This window comes from Chrysochloris asiatica, unplaced genomic scaffold, assembly GCF_000296735.1.
Source record: "Chrysochloris asiatica unplaced genomic scaffold, ChrAsi1.0 scaffold00122, whole genome shotgun sequence".
Classification (NCBI taxonomy): domain Eukaryota; kingdom Metazoa; phylum Chordata; class Mammalia; order Afrosoricida; family Chrysochloridae; genus Chrysochloris; species Chrysochloris asiatica.
The window spans coordinates 5174292-5193910 of NW_006408640.1; the positions used below are offsets into that span (position 1 = coordinate 5174292).

General features: G+C 39.8%; 1 protein-coding gene across 1 annotated transcript in view; it reads right to left on the reverse strand.

Annotated features, from left to right (window-relative positions):
- LOC102834329 (NADH dehydrogenase [ubiquinone] flavoprotein 2, mitochondrial-like) overlaps positions 1-19619 on the reverse strand; it is a 69937-nt gene that overhangs the window by 34152 nt on the left and 16166 nt on the right. The window contains exons 3-6 of the mRNA XM_006868712.1: positions 7833-7898; positions 6490-6552; positions 6269-6385; positions 1298-1466 (exon numbers count right to left, since the gene is read on the reverse strand). Coding sequence (XP_006868774.1) covers positions 1298-1466; positions 6269-6385; positions 6490-6552; positions 7833-7898 — 415 coding nt within the window. The remainder of the gene's footprint in view (positions 1-1297; positions 1467-6268; positions 6386-6489; positions 6553-7832; positions 7899-19619) is intronic.

Genomic DNA, 19619 nt, shown 5'->3' on the forward strand with positions numbered 1-19619 from the left:
GGTACTATTCAATCTGTCTGGGCGGAGCTGATGAAAGGAGATACAGATGGGTAACTTGTGATACTGTAGTGAATAATGCTTATCAGGATGGATTATGAGGGTTGGAAATGCAAAGGCGGAAGTTTTGTAACAAGGTAGGGAGTGATTAATTCTCCAGGATAGGAGCAGAGGCCTCTGGGACCATCAACAGAGAAGAGCCGAGAGTGGGACCCTGCCCAGAGAAACAGAGATGCCTGAGATGAAGACAGTGATGATGACGTGGAGTGATGAAGCGACTGGGGACTTTGGACCCAGAGAGAGAAAGGGATTGTGAGCCGAAAACTGGGGGGAAGAGGGGAAAGTGTAGGGGGCAGGTTTCTGGGATATACCCTTTGGGTGGTTGATGATGCATGGAGGGGAATGGAACCATGGCAGTGAGATGATATACGATGGAATGAATGTAAAACTGAAGTTCCCCCATGTAAACTATCATATAATTCACAATAAAACATTAAAAAAAAATTGCTTACTTATAATCTAACAGTGTTAGAGATATCAATGTATTCAATAGTTATTTTTAAAAGTTAATTAAAATGACATGAAATCTAAAACTAAAATACCCAACTATTATCAGCATTTCTGTCTTGGGGTAGGGAGCATTCTGAACAGACTTTAGCATTCTGTTCTATAAACTTTTATACTGCTTAACTGTTTTTACAACATGCAAGTATGTAATATCCAACAACCACAAAAAAAGATACTTCTCCTCTTACCTCACTTAACATAGTTATAAATGCAGTAATCACCATTTTTATGGGGAAAATACCATTTTATTTTGTAAATGCTACCATAATAATGGCACTTACAACAACCACCATAATAACATCTCTTTCAGTTTCCTGTACTTACAACGCACTTTCTAGTATTTGTTCCATGGCTCCTTTGGAAGAATACATATTTTTTTTTTTTTTTTTATGTACTAGGTACTACTATATATGAAGCCAAACTTGATTTTCCAAACAATGAAACCTTTTAAACTCTTAGAAACGATTCAAGCACACAGGGAAAGAAAAGGTAAACTCAGTTCTGAGGTTGAGAATTAAGACACGGAGAAATAAGGTGGTAAACACAGTAAGGCAAACATTTAGTGAAGAAGTACAGATCCAATAAAATAGCAAATATGGGAAATTTTAGTAGAAACACGTCAACTCTAAAGAGACAATTCTATTTTTCACAAGTTAGAAATATAGTTTATAGCTCTAGAGAGACAATTCTATTTTCATAAGTTACAAACATAGCATTATAGTGTATCCCATACCAAGCTTTTTCTGAATGGCCTCCAGGATGCTGTCAGAATCTCGAAGCATGCAGGGTGTGGTAGTGCACACCTGAATGTGATACTTTCCAACTGGCTTTCGATTATACATTGTATAAAAAGTTGCTACTTCATATACTCTCATCGGAGGTACTTGTAAAACTTCTGCAACCTGAAACATTAATAATGGTTTAAATAAGATACTTATATGTTTATTAATTGAGCTTTGTGGTCAGTTCCAACTCACAGCAACCCTGTATAGGGTTTCCAAGGAGCTGGTGGGCTAAACAGCTGTCCTTGCTGTTCAAATAGACCTTGTGGTTCAGTGCCTATTCTACAGTGCTACATTGTTGTGTAAGTGCCATCGAGTTAAGCTGGATTCATAGTGACCCTGTGTAGGGTTTCTAAGGAGCTACTGGTGGGTTTGAACTGCAGACCTTGTGGTTCACAGTCCAGTGCTGATCCTACAGCAACACACCAGGAGTCCACAGTGCCACATTAGGTATGTCTTAAGAATTATAATTTTTATTATTATCTCAATTTAATAAAAACAGAAAAGTTCTTTAGAAGTAAAATATACACCTGTACCACATAGCTGCAAGCGATAGGCAAGCTCTTCATTTTTTGAAGACACCTTATACTTAACAGAACCCAGAGATCTAAAAAAAGATATTCTATCTTTTAAACCTTAGACTATTAAAAATTTCTGCTTTGATCATTTCAATTTTTATGTTTCATAATTTGAATTTCTAAGTGCAAAATTGTGTGGTCAAACCCCAAGATATGAAAATTTCAATTTTTAAGCCTTTTACCAAATTTTTCCAAAATGCCTAGATGTTACTGGTGGTGTAACAGTGCATGCAAATGGGATGGAGACAGAAAAAGGTTGAAGATCCATATACCGTCTATCTATATTTACATATGTAAACATAGAATGATTGTATGTATACACACACACATATATACATGTTCCATGGGAGAAAGATGAGGCTTTCTGCTCCCGTAAAGATTTACAGCCTCAGAAACCCTGTACAGGGTTGCTATGAGTCAGAACCAACTTCACAGCACACAACCACCACCATCACCAAGCTTACTCCACAGTAACATTTTCAATAGACTTTAAAGTTTGTGGGAAAATTCCATTATTTTTCATTCCACTTTTTCATTAACTTTTTGAAGTTCCTTTGTATTAAAATTGTGAATTTAAGACAGAAAAACAAAAGATACCTAAAATTAAGAAAATATGCCTAAGTCATACTTAGAAAGTTGAATATTACAATATAATTCAGAACACTCACAAGAAACATGCTATTACATAAAAACAAATAACCACCTGTAGCTCTGCTCACTAAGTATATTCCAGTTTATATCAAGTCCACTCAGACTCATGGTAACCCCAATGTGTGCACAGGAGAACTGCTCTATATGGTTTTCAAAGATGTGACTTTTTAGAAGCAGATCACCAGGTCTTCCTAGGCACCTCTGGATGGGTTCACACTGTTAAACTTTCAGTTAATAGCTGAACACATATTTGTCTGTGCCACTTAAGGACTACAAAATTATATTTTAGTACTTCGGACATATTGTCAGGAGGGGCAGGTCACTGGAGAAGGATATCACGTTTGGTAAGGTGGATGGTCAAAGAAAGAAAGACCCCCAATGAGATGGATTGGCCAAGTGGCAGCATCGATGGCCTAAAGCATAGCAACAGTACTGAGGTTGGCCCAGGATCAGGCAGGGTTTCGTTCTGCTGTGCATAAGTTGCTATGAGTTGGTACTGACTCGATGGCACCTAACAACAACCACCACCTAACTCTAAATTTGCTTTTTAGCATTTCCATAGCCAAGATAATACTAAGAGTCCAATGTGAAATTGCATTTAAGATTAAAAGTACAGACACTCATTTTCTCCATAAAAGGTGACAATGATCTAGCCTAAAAGTTACGACCAAATAAAGTTCAGAAAGGCATGAGAAGAATGAAATATAGTTGAATCCTTATGACAGCAGGTCAGTTAAGTTGAAAATGTAATGAATTGGAAATGAGAAGACGTGGCTTCAGTCCCAACTTTATCACTTAAAAAGCATAACGTAATAATTGGAAGACTTTCCAGTTCAAAACCTGCATTCTATGTATAAGAAAATAAATCAAGAGCATTTAAGACCCTTAGTTACAAAACTAGAGTGTAACATAACCAGGACAAAAATTCAGGTCTCTTAGCTCTAAATCAAATATATTTTCTATTATATCATGCTAGCTTATAGTTGTGTGATTCTGGTAAGAATCAAGTATGTGGTTTCGTATGGTGCTGTATAAGTAGTTCCAACCCACAGTGACCCTTGTATAGAGTTTCCAAGGAGCAGCTGGTGGGTTTGAACTGCCAAACTTGGGGTTGGCAGTCCAGTGTTTTTAACCTACAGTGCCACATCTGGGACTCTAATATAATAGAACATAACTATGTGTGTGTGAGTGTGTGTGTGTGTGTGTGTGTATTGTGGGGAAACCTATGAAAGCTAGAACCTTTTAAAGGAGGAAACCTGTCAGAAAAGAGAAACAAATATTTTCCATTAAAACATGCAGTACAAAAGTGTTAAGACTGCATCCTGCCAAAGGTGGGAAACCTGAGACCTGGAAAAACAAGGCAGTCTTACAGAGTTCCGGTTCTCACAGATTTCTCTGTACATTATAAAGGTATGAATACACTTGAGATGTGGACTACTGTAGAAAACACTTATAAAACAATGCAATTTAAAAAATAAAAGACTAATTTCATAATATAATGGATCAACGAGAGCAGGATATATATATTAATGATGCCAAGCTGTTATAATCAAGTGGCTTAAACACCATATTTTTATAGATTTTTTATTAAAGCCTATAGCCAAAAAAGGAGTACTGATGTGGCACTGTGGGTTAATGCACCAGACTACAAAGCTGTTTGAACTGCAAGGTCAGCAGTTCAAGCTCACCAGCTGCTCCTCGGAAACCCTATAGAGGGTCACTATGGGTTGGAACCAACCTGACGGCACTTAACAACAACAACAAAAGCCAAAAATGGTCAGACTTCATCTCTCATACTTCAAACATGTTGTCAGGAGGGGCTGGTCACTGTAGAAGGATATCATGTTTGGTAAAGTGGAAGGTTCACAGAAAAGAGGAAGACCCCCAACAAGATGGATTGATTGGCACAGGATGAGGTTGGCCCCGGACTGGGCAGTGTTTTGTTCTGTTGCACATAGGGTTGTTATGAGTCGGTACCAACTCAATGGCACCTAACAAAAACAATAACATAGCCAAAAATGTAATATATTACAAAGATTCACACACTTTGTAAACGTTTTTATAACATTTCAAATACTCAGTGACATTTTCTGGTTTTATATCTTTTTATATTTAGTACTTACAATCTTCTTCTCTCTTTTAATTCCTTTACATTCTTTGTTCTTTAAGAAACCCTTAATTTTTCTTCAGGTCTCTGCTCATCATACCATCTCATTTTCTTCAAAGCTTTCCGTAAATCTCATTTTCTTCAAAGCTTTCCGTAAATCTGGCCCCCTCAGGTCGTCCAAACCCGATCCTCTAAAGCTCTTTTTACACATCTGTATATAGGGCTGCTATGAGTCAGAATCCACATACCAGTAACAGGGTTTTTTGGATTTCTTTATCAGCATTTACCTTACTAACTTGAAATTAACATGTTTATATCTTCCACTAGCTTGAGGAATTCTTTTTTCTTTTATAATTCTGGTGTTTAAAATGCATTAATTTTCAGAGTATCTTGATGTCAAACTATATATATGTGTGTGTGTGAATTTTTGTACTAAGGCCATTACCTTAAAAAGAAAGAAAATAAAAAAAAGATCCACTTTCACTTTAATGTGACTGCTTGTACTATTTCCTACAAGGATAAAAAGCTCTACCTTCTTTACAGTTCTCTGCATTATTTAGGACACCAACAAAAACACAAATGTAATTCTACTATGAGAAAACATACAAACCATTATTGGGCTTCAACCAGCTAGATTCTGACATTAATAATTCATCAAAGAGGTTGTGGAACAATATACACTTGTCTGTGGATATTCATCAGCTACATGCTCAAATTTATGATATAAGTAATTCTCAAAGTGAACACTGAGTGGCTACTAATTTGCTACCCCTACTAGAGAGTAAGATCCCCTAAGAACTTGACTGAACCTCAGCATAGTGATCCTGCTTGGTCACCTTAGAGCAGGTGGTGGGCTGGCAACGTCTTGCGTATGGGGTCCCCAGCCAATCTCCTCCCTCCCTGCCTTCCTCGGATGGCGGCTGTTTATGCTGGACGTGTGGCCAGAGACGGGTAAGGATCACGTGGAACCTCGGCAACTTAAGACAGAGCCATTGCCATGCTGCAATGAGTTTCAATGACTGGTAAGACTGAGGAATTCGCACTGACCGCCTAAGACAGGCAGCGTCCCTTAAACAAACAATATATAAGGAGAAATATGATGTAGACCATGCAGACCCGGTCAGGAGGTCAAGCCCCTGTGGGCCCAAGCGTTGTTGACTGTCCAAACCATAGGCTCTGAGGATCAGACTTTAGCTACCTAGTAGACATAGCAAACTGTCCCTCATCTGATTATTCAGTAATGCTTGTTAGTAATCTCATACATGAGCCCTGGATATCCACAGACAAATGTAAAAACCTTCCCTAAAAGCCGACCAAAAAAAAAAGCTAAAGAGGATAGAGAGAGACACTGTTAACTGATGATATATGGAGGGGATAATAATCAATGTAATGAAACAAGCTATATGAATGGTTGAATGTGAAGCTGATGATGTGCCCTGTAAACTTTCACTCAATCCAAAATAAAAACATTTAATTAAAAAAATAAATAAAATAAAATAATAATTCATCAAAGAAATTTCCACATAAAGAAATCACCATGTAAAACCTCTCCTCTTTTCAAACTAATGCAAAAGTTAATTTGATACCTTGTTCATAGCAGAGATGGGCAGCCATCCATTCTGTCTCTGTGCTAAATCCAGGACTGGGAGCACAGCTGATGCTTTATGTCCTTCTGGATAGTTTTTTACAATTGCCTCTATCCTCTGTATTTAAAAGGTAATAATAATAATAATTAAAAAGATTCTATGTTATACATCTTCTAGATAATGAATATTTTATAGAAATTGTATTATCAGTTTAGTCATACCTTGTAGTTTTCAGGTGTGAAATCAAATGGAGTATCGGGGTTATTCTCAGGAGTATCTCTGTGCTACACAAAGAAATAAAAAATATTTCAAATTTATCTCAAATATATGAAAAACTTCTGTATATTGCTATACTACTACTGTTGATCTCTTTAACATGAAACATATCAATCTATTCTTCCATCAGAAGAGTACTAAACTAATGTAAAAATGCACATTAGATGATTAGAAAGCACCTTATATAGGTACAGAGAATTTAGAACCTAAAAAACAAGACAGCCCTTACCCCAAAAAAAGTGCTATACAATTGGACTGTTGTTAAGTTTTGTCCAGTCAGTTCTAACTCATAGTGACCCTGTATAGAGTTTACAAGATTGGCAGTCCATTCTGTGCTTATCCCTACAATGCCACACAGGACTCTTCAAATTGATTAGAGAACATCATTTTCTAATGGAACTATTCAAACACTCTCAATTATTAGATGCCTTATGAAATTAAGACACACAATTTTGAGTATGAAGATATGCATTTTTCCAAAAGAGAGTGTAGCAGATTGTCAAAGCAATCTGCGATAGTACCATCATTTCCCTACATGCTTTCCATGATCAGAAACTAAACAACAGCAAAAAGCTTTATTTCTTCTTAAAACAGCAGAGCAGATCCTCTTAAAAAGCTGACAAGAAATTGCAGGTCAACAGGAAATCAAATGAGTCACACTGAGATTAGCACATCTATTATTAATGCTTTATATATATGCTGAATATAGAACTGAACCCTTACTATGTTACCTCTCACTTTTTTTCAAGTCTATAAACCTAAAGAAAAAAAACAACAACCCAGAAACTTTGTATAATGTGGCCAATTGGACATGTTTTTTGGGGGAAAAGATAAATTTAAATGTTGTGCCATTTTGCAGTCCCCAAATTGCAGCTTCAGAATCTTCAGTGACTCAAGTTGTCTGAACTTTTCTCCCCAAAATGACTGATTTTTTTTTAAGGACGCAAAGTATGACTAAAGTCAGGTTAGGATTCAGAGTAATTTCATCACGGCATAATCTATATTCTTATTTCCAGAGTTGTCTTGATGCCAATTTAACGTTTAGCTGGAAGCATACATCTTTTGAAAAGTACTGAATGTAACTGCTGTTGTTGTTAAGGCCCACTGAGTCTGCTCTGACTCAAAGCACACAGTGCATTATTCTGTAGCACCATACCAGGACTTAGAATTCCTATGATGGCCTACTTATACCAAAGACACTGGTGTTTAAGAAATTTTAGATTATTATAATGGATTTACCAAAATTTCAAAATCTTTTTAATTCTGAAGAAATCTAAATAATGCTTACCACAAATAAGGCTCCCCCAGCGCCATTTTGCACAGCTGTCTTATGCAAATTCCTTATATGTCTTCCCTAAAAATTAAAAATTTCAGTTTAGTAAGTCACATAACTTAGGATTTTTTTAAAAAGAATATTTTTATTTGAAAAGAGACTTTTAAATCTATAGTTAAGAACAATGGGATCAACTTATAGAAGTAAAAGATCATAAAAGATATGGTCAAATACCCCCATATACCCTGCCCAACTAAATTTCAAGAGAAGTAGAAAGAAATAGAAGGCACTCTGGTAGCATAGTGGTTAAAAGTTTACAAGTTGGGCTGCTAACCTCAGGGTCAACTGTTCGAAACCACCACTGGTTCTGCAAGAGAAAGACAAGGCTTTCTGCTCCTGTAAAGATTTACAAACACAGAAACCCAATACAGGGTCCCTATGAGTTGGAATTGACTCCATGGCACACAACCACCAACCACCAGAAAGAAATGGAGAGCCAAGTATTTTTTAACTTGCTTCAGGTCACATAAAAAATTCAATGGAAAAACTAAGACCACAACCCATAACTTTTGAGTTGAGCACCATGTCATTGACGTGCATTCAGAAGTTAGTATACCATGAAGTTACTGCCTTTCCTTTATTCTGAATCAACTTCAATGGCAGCTTCATTAACTTATTTTCATTTGCACAAATAAGTCACATACTCTATATAAATGAGTCAACGGGATCCCTGGTTACAGTTCTTTACTACATGCAACTGTAGCAGAGGCGGTCGAGTCTATTCATACTTATATAAGCATTAAAGCAGAACAGAACGAAACTGCCCAATCCTGTGCCATCCTCACAATTTGTTTGAGTCCATTGTTGCTGCCAATGTGTCACTACATTGCACTGCAAGGGTCTTTGTCTTTTACGATGATCCTCTACTTTACCAAGCAGGATGTACTCCAGTGACTGATCCCTCCTGACATGTCCAAGGAATCAGAGACATAGTCTTTCCACCCTTGTTTCTAAGCAACATTCTGACTTACAACACATATTTGTTTGTTCTTCAAACAGTCCACAGTACTTTTAATATTCTTCACCAACACCATAAGTCAAATGAATCAGTTCCAACTCATAGCAACCCTGTATTGGGTTTCTGAGGAGCAGCTGCAGCCTTGGAAATCCTATGAGGCAATTCTTGTTTTTCCTTACAGAGTCACTATGATTGAAATCAACAAGACAGCAATGGGGTTGGGTTAAGTATACACATGTACATATATGTAAATATATTGTGGTTGTCACTGAGTCCATCCCAACTATGGCAACCCCCATGTGTGCAGAGTATAACTGCTTCATAAGGTTTTCAATGCTGTTACCTTTCAAAAGCATAGAGTTGTCTTCCAAGGTGCCACCAGATAGATCTGAACCACCATTTCAGCTAGTTGTTGAGACCTTAACCACCCACTAGAGGATAATGCACTAGACTGCTGGATCTGTTTGAACTGCAAGGTTGGCGACACTGAACAACAACACACAAAGGAGTCCTGGTGTGATGATGTAGGATAAGCACTGGACTGCTGACCACCAGCCAGTCCTCAGAAACTATACAGGGTCCCTGTGAGTAGGAACTACCTCTACAACAATACCACCATACACACATATACAAATATATCACATTTTGTTTATTCATGTTAATGGACACTTGAGTTGTTCCTACATTTTTGCTATTATGAATGATGCTGCGATAACATGACATCCATATATCTAAGTCTTGTTTTCAAGTCTCTTAGATATATATACCTAGGAGTGGAACTGTTGGTTCATTTGGTAATTCTGTTTAATTTTTCAGAGAACTGCCAAATGGTTTTCTATAGTGGCTGCTCATTTTACATTCCCACCAGCAATTCCTAAAGTTCTAATTTTGATGTCTTCATCAACATGTTTCTTTTTAAATTAAAATAAAGTGGGGAAGAGGAAGCAGTGCTAGGATAAAATTTTCCATGGATCTATTGCAGTTTCTTCATATCTTGTGAGCAGAGGCAGTCACAGATTTCCTCCAGACTATCTATTCAAGGATTTTTGTAGAGAAATAATACGTCTCTTTAGGGCAATGTTTGGGCAGGTGTTATAGCAACTTGGGTTCCCTAAACTCAGTCTTCTTCAAGTGGTGTACAGCATTTGGTTAGGCTACTCCATGTCATTATCATGGAACTTGAGGGTCAAGATGAACTGATAAATGAGCATGATGTTCATAATGCCTGGTATGCTATGAGTAAAGAAGTTCCTTGACTCTGACCCAGATGTCTCACATCTTCTATGAGCATCTATCAAACTGTGGCATTATTGAATGATGCAGAAAGCATCAAAAGAAGATGGAAGGAAAACACAGAGTCACTGTACCAAAAGGAAATGGTTGATGTTCACCCGTTTCAAGAGGTAGCATATGATCAAGAACCAATGATACTGAAAGAAAAAATCCAAGGGTGCATTGAAGGAACTGGCAAAGAACAAGGCACCAGGAATTGATGGAATAAAAATTGAAATCTTCCAAGAAAGTGAGGCAGCACAGGAGGCACTCACTGATCTATGCCAAGAAATTTGGCCAACTCATTGGAAGAGATCTGTATTTGTGTCCATTCCAAACAGAGGTGATCCAACGGAATGCGGAAATCATCAGACAATTCTTTGATATCCCATGCCAGTAAAGTTTTACCAAAGGTAATACAGAAACGGCTGCAAGCATACATTGACAGAGAACTTCCAGAGATTCAAGCCCGATTCAGATGAGGCCGTGGAACGAGTGATATCATTGCTGTTGTCCAATGGATCTTGGCTGAAAGCAGAGAATATCAGAAAGATGTTTACCTGTGCTTTATTGACTACGCAAAGGCTTTTGATTGTGTGGACAAGCTAAGGACAACATTGCAAAGTATGACTATAGCAGAACACGTCATTGTGCTCATGAGGAATACATACATGGACCAAAAAGAACATGGGAACACTGGATAGTTTAAAATTAAGAAAGGTGTACAACAGGGTTATATTCTTTCACCATATTTACTCAACCTGTATGCTGAGCAAATAATCAGAGAAGCTGGGTTCTGTGAAGAAAAACGTGGCATCAGGATTGGAGAAAGGCTCATTAACAACCTGCAATATGCAGATGATACAACCTTGCTTGCTGAAAGTGAAGAGGACTTAAAATACTTACTGATGAAGATCAAAGATCACAACCTTCGGTATGGATTGCATCTCAACGTAAAGAAAACAAAAATCCTCACCACTGGACCAATAAACAACATTCTTATCAACAGAGAAAAGATTGACGTTATCAAGGACTTCATTCTTCTTGGATCAACTATCAACACTCATGGAAGCAGCAGTCAAGAAATCAAAGGATGTATTGCATTAGGCAAATCTGCTGCACAAGACCTTTTTTTTTTTTTTTAATGTTTTTTTGTGAATTATATGATACTTTACATGGGAGAACTTTAGTTTTACATTCATTCCTTCTTATATCATCTCACTGCCATGGTTACAATCCCCTCCATGCATCATCAACCACTCAAAGGGTACACCCCAGAAACCCGCCCCCTACACTTCCCCCTCCTCCCCCCAGTTTTCGGCCCACAATCCCTTTCCCTCTCTGCATCCAAAGTCCCCAGTCGCTTCATCACTCCACGTCATCATCTCTGTCTCCATCTCAGGCATCTCTGTTTCTCTGGGTAGGGTCCCGCTCTCGGCTCTTTTCCGTTGATGGTCCTAGAGGCCTCCGCTCCTATCCTGGAGAATTAATCACTCCCTTCCTTGTTACAAAACTTCCACCTTTGCATTTCCAACCCTCATAGTCCGTCCTGATAAGCATTATTCACTGCAGTATCACGAGTTACCCATCTGTATCTCCTTTCATCAGCTCCGCCCAGACAGATTGAATAGTACCTACTGGAGATTCTGCCTTCCGCCATGCTCCCTAGCACCAGGTTCCCTCTTGAAAGCTTGTAAGCCAGTCACTTCTTGCCTTTGTAGTCCCCCCCTCCCCATTTGAGTATCCAATGTCCAAGCTGCCCTTCTCCGTCCACTCTGTGTGTGTGAGTGTGTGTGAATGTTTCTTGCTGTGAGGATTTGTTCCCTCTTTTGAGTCACTGCTCCATAGGTATAGGTCAAGTTCATCAGACTGTATCAGCTCACTCTTTTTTTTCTCCTCTCTTTCCTCTCCTGGTTGAGCTCCGATCATCCAGTTATCCGGTCCAGGTCACGTAGGTAACATCTTCAAGTGTGGGTGCTCCTGTGCATATGCCCTCTCTTCCCGTCAGCTGGTAGCTCCACTCTCCCTTTCGAGTCCTCCGTGGCCACGCCACTGACTCTGGGCCCAAGAGTCCCCAGGCCTCTTCACATTGCTTGCCAACCAGGTCCCCAACTGGGTCCACATAAGTCCACTGAACATTGTAGGGCTTAGTTGCCGCTTCATTGCTGCTTTTACCCCACTTCCCCCCATCGGTGATGTGTATGATCACCAATCAGAGCGTGTATTTCCACTGAGTCTTAGTCTTGGAAGGGGGTTTGCGTTGAGAGGACCTGGCCACTTGCCTTGATGTTTTTCTAGGGAAGCGATTTGTTTGTTCTTATAGTAACAGTCCATCTGCCTCCATTTTTCCTGCAGGTCTTTCTTTCAAGAGGTATCTTTTATTCTTCTAGCCGCTCCAGGCTGATCTGCTCGTCCTTTCAAGTGGAGATTTCTCATCTCTGGAGATCTGGATGTGGTTCCGGTTTCCACCTATAGTTCTATGTATTGCAAAGGCTCCTCAAGAAGCCTCATTCACTGGGTACTCTGTAGCCCCATTTTAGGTATTCCAATCAGTCACAGGCAGAAGACGGACTTACAAGCCTTCTAGTGTGGTGTTTCTGACTATTCTTTTCTCTCCCTCTCCAGTGTCTACTCTGAGCTGCCTGGTCAGGGAAGCACCAGAAGTCCTCTGCACAAGACCTTTTTAAGGTGTTGAAGAGCAAAGATGTTAGTTTGAGGACTAAGGTGTGCCTGACCCAAGCCATAGTATTTTCAATAACCTCATATGCATGTGAAAGGTGGACAGTGAATAAGGAAGACAGTAGAATTGATGCTTTTGACTTACGGTGTTGGAGGAAAATACTGAAAGTGGCCACAGAACCAATAGATCTGCGTTGGAAGAAGTGCAGCCAGAGCACTCCTTGGAGGCCAAGATGACCAAACTTCATATCTTATACTTCAGACATATTGTCAGGAGGGACCAGTCGCTGGATAAGGATATCATATTTGGTAAGGTGGAGGGTCAGACAAAAAGAGGAAGACCCCAGTGAAATGGATTGGCCAAGTTGTAGTATCAATGGGCTCAAGCATGGCAATAGTAATGAGGTTGGCCCAGGATTGGGCAGTGCTTTGTTCTGCTGTACATAAGGTCACTGTGGGTCGGTACCGACTAGATGGCACCTAACAACAACCCAATGAAAGAGCTTCAAAATATATAAATCAAAATTTAACAGATGTGAAAAGAAATAAGGCAACTCCACAATGATAGTTGTTGTTAGCGACTGTCAAGTTGGTTCCAACTCATAGTGACCCTATGCACAACAGAAAGAAATACTATCCAGTCCTGCACTATTCTCACAATTGTTATGTTTAAGCCTACTATTGCTGCCACTGTGTCAATCCATCTCATTGGGGATCTTCCTCTTCTCCACTAAGCCTACAATAATAGTTGCTGTTGTCATCGTTGTTAAGTGCTCTTGAGTCACTTCCAACCCATAATGATACTGTATAGAGTTTCGAAGGAGCAGCTGGTGGGTTTGAACTGCCCAATTTGTGGTTCCCAGCTGATCCTACAGCGGCACGTAGTTGTTGTTATGTGCTGTCGAGTCGGTTCCAACCCATAGCAACCCTGTACAGGGTTTCCGAGGCTGTAAATCTTTACGGGAGCAGAAAGCCTCATCTTTCTCGCGCAGAGCGGCTGGTAGTTTTGAACTGCTGACCTTAAGTTTCACAGCCCGATTCGTAACCACTACACTACCAGAGCTCACCATAGCAGTAGACTATATAATATACTGGGGAGTCCTGGTGTGGCACTGTAGGATAAGCACTGGACTGCAAGGTCAGTTTGAACCTCAAGGTTGGCGGTTCAAACTCACCAGCCACTCCACAGAAACCCTACACAGTTTCGCTTTGAGTCAGAACCGACTCAACAGTACTTAAAAACATAATGCACTGGAGTCCTGGAATGGTGCTGTTAGATAAGCAGGGGACTGCTAACTTCAAGGTGAACAGTTCAAACCCGCAGCTCCTCAGAAATTCACTACAAAACCACTATGGTGGTTATGTGCCATGGAGTCGGTTCCGACTCATAGCGACCCTGTACAGGGTTTCTGAGGCTGTAAATCTTTACGGGAGCAGAAAGCCTTATCTTTCTCCTGCGAAGCAGCTGGTAGTTTCGAACTGCTGACCTTGCGGTTCGCAGCCCAATTCCTAACTACTACGCTACCAGAGCTCTATGAGTCAGAATCAACTTGACAGCTCTTTAACAACAACAATACCCAGGAATCCTGGTGGCATAATGGGCTAAACTTTGGGCTGCTAACAACAAGGTCAGCAGCTTGAATCCACCACCAGTGTCCCCATGGGAGAAAGATGAGGCTTCCTGCTCCTGTAAAGATTTAGAGCCTCAGAAACCCTACAGGGTCACAATGTGTCAGAATCAACTAATAAACTACTTTCAACGAAAGATAGAATAACTAGACTAGAACTAAAAAACAATACATAAGATCTTAAACAACACAATCAATCAACCTGACCTCACATACTGTATACAGAACACTCCACCAAACAGCATAATACAGGGCACATAGAACACTCTCCAATACAGACCCCAAAGCAAGTCTCAATATTTTTTATAACAAAAATATACTACAAAGCATCTTCTAAAACCACAAAGCTACAGAATTAGAAATCAACAACAGGAAGATCTAGGGGGAAAAACAAATACATGGAAATTAAATACTATCCTGTTAAAACTACTGGATAATAGAAGAAATTTTAAAAATGAAATTAGAAAATTCCTTGAATCAAATGAGAACAAAAACTCAACATACCAAAATCTTTGGGACACACCAAAAGTAATGCTCAAAGGATAATTTATAGCCATAAACACACATATGAAAAATGAAGAAATTAAATCAATACTTTAATGTAACATCTCCAAACATTAGAAAAATAAAACCCTACAGTCACCAAAAAGGAAATAATAACTGTAACAGAAAACCATTTAGGAAGACTAGAAGTTGGTTCTTTGAAAGGATTAATAAAATGGACAAAACATGAAGAAGAAATTAAATAGGTGACATTATAATGTTGTTGTTAAGTGCCCGTGAGTCAGTTCCCACCCATAGTGACCCTGGATAAGGTTTCTGAGATAGAGCAGCTTCAAGGCTCTATGAATTGAGTAAAGCTGAGTGCCTATAGGCAGAAGACTGGTTTGAACAATGTGCCCTTTTGGCACTCACAGACTGGCTAAAACAATTCTGTAACGTGTGGTCCAGCTGAGCCGAGGCCAAGGGATCACATGGCTGAGAAGCTGAAGACACAAATGAGGCTTGCCTGCAGTATAGCAGACTACAGGTGTGGTCCTGACTGGAGAATTGCTGTGTACCGAGTTGGTTTTGATCCTGAAATGTTCACTAATCAACACCATAATTGTGAGAACTGTTATGAGTTCTGTGTGGCCATTGCAATGGATTATCAAGTCCAGATGTAAACAGAGAATGCAGTGGGAGGAATGGCTGGTGTCAAAACAGGGTCAAGTCTGATTCAAATGGCCAATACCAACCCATTTCAGCTCACTTGTTGTTGTCAGGTGCCATCAAGTCACAACCGACTCATAGCGACCCCATGCACAGCAGAACGAAACAATGTCCGATCCTGGGCCAACCTCACTACCGCTTCCACACTTGAGTCCATCAATGATGCCACCTGGCTGATCCATCTCGTTAGGGGTCTTCCTCTTTTTCTCTGACCCTCCACCTTACCCAGCATGAGATCCTTCTCCAGCGACTGTTCCCTCCGGACAATATGTCCAAAGTATGAGAGACGAAGGTTAGCCATCTTGGCCTCCAAGGAGCACTCTGGCTGCACTTCTTGAGCTCACTAATGCATAGGATACTGCTCTTTATGTGTTCCATTTCATTTTTGACATCCAACCTTCCAAGATTCATGCTTCATATATTCCATGTTCTGATTAAAGTCCCGAAACCTTTACTCATTTTGCATTAACACAGTTAACTCTACTTTGAGGAGGCACCTCTGCCTCACTTTTAATCTGAGTGCCTTCCAACCTGAGGGGCTCATTTTCCAGTATTATATCTGACAATATTCTGACACTATTCATAATATTCACATCTCCCAGCACTATACAACAATATTCCGCTGCTATTCCTAAGGTTTCCAGTGGTTAACCTTTCAGAAGTGGTCCATGTCTCCTTCTTCCTAGTCTGTCTTAGTCTGAAAGTTAAGCTGAAACCTGTCTACCATTCGCGACCCTGCTGGCATTTAAAGTACGGCTGGCATAGCTTCCAGTATCACAGCAACATGCAAGCCACCAAAATACGACAAACCAACAAACAAGTGGTGCTTATGATTATTGTTGCTGTTGCTAAGTTGCATCAAGTCAGTTCCAACTCATAGCGACCATGTATAGGGTTTCTGAGGAGCATCTGGTAAGTTTGAACCGACAACCTTGGGGTTCAAGCCAACCCTGCGGTCAGGTGCTTATCCTACAGCGCTACACCAAGACTCCTCATGATTATTGTTGATGTTGTTGTTGTTAAGGGCCATCGAGTCGGTAATGGAACATTAACCCACAGCACCACACCAGGATTCCTTCATGATTATTAGCCATTATTACTGTCATTAAGTGCCACTGAGTTGGTTCTGACTCATAGCAACCTTGCATCGGGTCCCCAAGGTCAGGGTTTAAACCACTGACCTGTGGTGAGCAGTTCAGCACATTGGAGTTGTTGTTGTTGTTAAGTTTCATGGTGTCACTTCCAACTTGTAGTGTCTCTGTGTACTGCTGTTGTTAAGTGCTGTCCAGTCAGTTCTGACACAGAGACCCTGTATAGAGTGTCCAAGGAGCAGCGGGTGAGCTTGTGATTCAAATTGACTTTGCTGTCCAGTGTATTAACCCACAGTGCTATACCAGGACTCCAGTATGTTGTTGTTAGTGCTGTAGAGTCAACTCCAACCCATAGTGACCATGTATAGGGTTTCCAAGGAGCAGCTGGTGAGCTTGAACCTCCAACCTTGCTGTTCAAATGGCTTTGCAGTCTGCCACATTAACCCACGGTGCCACACCAGGACTCCAGACTCCAGTATGTTGTTGTTGTCAGGTGCCGTCGAGTCGATTCCGACCCATAGCGATCCTGTATAGGGTTTCCAAGGAGCAGCTAGTGAGCCTGAACCACCGACCTTGCAGTTCAAACAGCTTTGCAGTCTGGCGCATTAACCCACAGCACCACACCAGGACTCCCCGGACTCCAGTATAGTGAGATGTAAATAAAAACAATAATGAGATATCATCACCCCAGTATTAACAGCAAAGTTCAAAAAAAAAACAAAACAAAAAACAAACAAACCAGAAAACAATAAATACTGGTAAGGGTGTAGAGTTTGGAACCCATATATACCACCAGTGGGACTACAAAATAGTGTAAACACTTTGGAAAATGGTATAGTGCTTCTTTAAATATTTGGAAATAGAAAAAGTATATGATCCAGCAATCCTGCTACTAGGCATATATCCCAAAAAAATAAGAGTCATGAGATATATGCACACCCATGCTCATTGCAACATTATTCACAATAGTAAAAGGATGGAAATGGCATTTAAGTGCCCATCAATGAATAAATAAATAAACCAACTATGGCACATACACACAACAGAACACTATGCAATATCAAAGAAAAACGATTCTGTTGTTGTTAAATGTCGTCGAGTTTATTCAACAATTCTGTGAAACACCTCATAATATAAATGAACCTGGAAACCAAGTGAAACTGTTGTTTTCATTGTTAAGTGGTGTCAAGTCAATTCCAACTCATAGTGACCCTATATAGGGCTTTCAAGGAACTTCTGGTGGATTTGAACCACCAACTTTGCAGTTAGCAGTTCAATGTTTATTGTACCACACCAGTAGTCCTGAGTGAAATCAGTCAGTCACAAAAAGACAAATATATGAAATCAGTACAATAAGTCAAAAAAAAAAAGACTTACACATGGTTACCTGGAATGAGAGACAAATAGAGTATAAATCACTAACTAGAGAGTTCTTGTTGCTGTTGTTGTTAGGTACCTTTGAGTCAGTTCCATATCATGACGACCCTATGCACAATAGAACCAAACACTGCCCAATCCTATGCCAACCTCACCAACTTCACAATTATTGCTATGCTTGAGTTCATTGCTGCTGCCAATGTGCCAATCCATCTCATTGGGCGTCTTCCTCTTTTTGCTGACCCTCCACTTTACCAACCATGATATTCTTTTCCAGGGACTGGTGCCTCCTGATATGTCTGAAGTATCAGAGACAAAGTCTGGCCATCCTGGCTTGTAAGGAGCACTCTGGCTATACTTCTTCCAAGACAAATTTGTTTGTTCTTAGGCAGGCCATGGTACTTTTACTATTCTCAATAACTCAAATGCATCAATTCTTCTATGGCCTTCCTCATTCACTGTTCAACTTTCACATGAGACTATTGAAAATACCACGGCTTGGATCAGGCACACCTTAGTCCTCAAACTGACATCTTTGCTTTAAAGAGGTTTTGTGCAGCAGATCTGCCTAATGAAATACATCATTTGATGAATGCTGATGGTGGAACCAAACAAAATGAAGTCTTAGACAACTTCAATCTTTTCTCCATTTATCATGATGTTATTTACTGATCCCATGGTGAGGATTTTATTTCTTTACATTGATGTGCAACCCATATCGAAGGCTGTGGCCCTTGATCTTCTTCATCAGTAAGTATAAAGTTGATACATATTAAACTTGGATGAAGTGGAAAGGCAATATACATTAAGGTGAAGATGAGCAGAAAATGATCAAGGTAAAGGAAGGCACTGCCAGAAACAAAAGAGCTACAAGCAACAAAAGTAAATACTATTACATACCCAATCCTGCAATAACAGTAATAGCAATAAGCTATGAGTAGCTGCATAGATAAGACATTCCATCTGAGCAAAGTTAGGAGATGAATGGGACTATACCAACACTATAGGCAGGTCGGACAGAGGCTATTTCTACATATACTTTATATGTGTTACAAATATATCCACCAACTCAGTAAAGCAAAAAGGGTCCAAAGTTATGAAAACTTCTTAGACATAACCAAACATTGCGTTGGCATGAGTTGCTGGGTCTGGGGGCTAAGGACGATAGTCTCAGGGGATACCAAGGTCAAAGAGCATAACACAGTCCAGAAAGGCAATGTTCTACATCCTACTTTAGTGAGTGGAGACTAGAGTCTTAAAAGCTCAAAGGTCAACTATTTGCCTCTCCCTGTTTCAAGCAGAGACAATGAAAGACACATGGAAACAAAACAAAGAACTACTGAACTGCAGCCTCCATAACACTAAAGCAGAAGTAGAACTAGTGCTGGGCTACCTGCTGACTGCTCTGAAAGGGATCACCTTAGGAGGTCCTGCTGAAACTGGGGGAAAAATGGGGAATAAAACTCAAATTTCAAACAACAAAGATAGATAGACAAAATGAAACAGACACAGATGAAAATTTTGG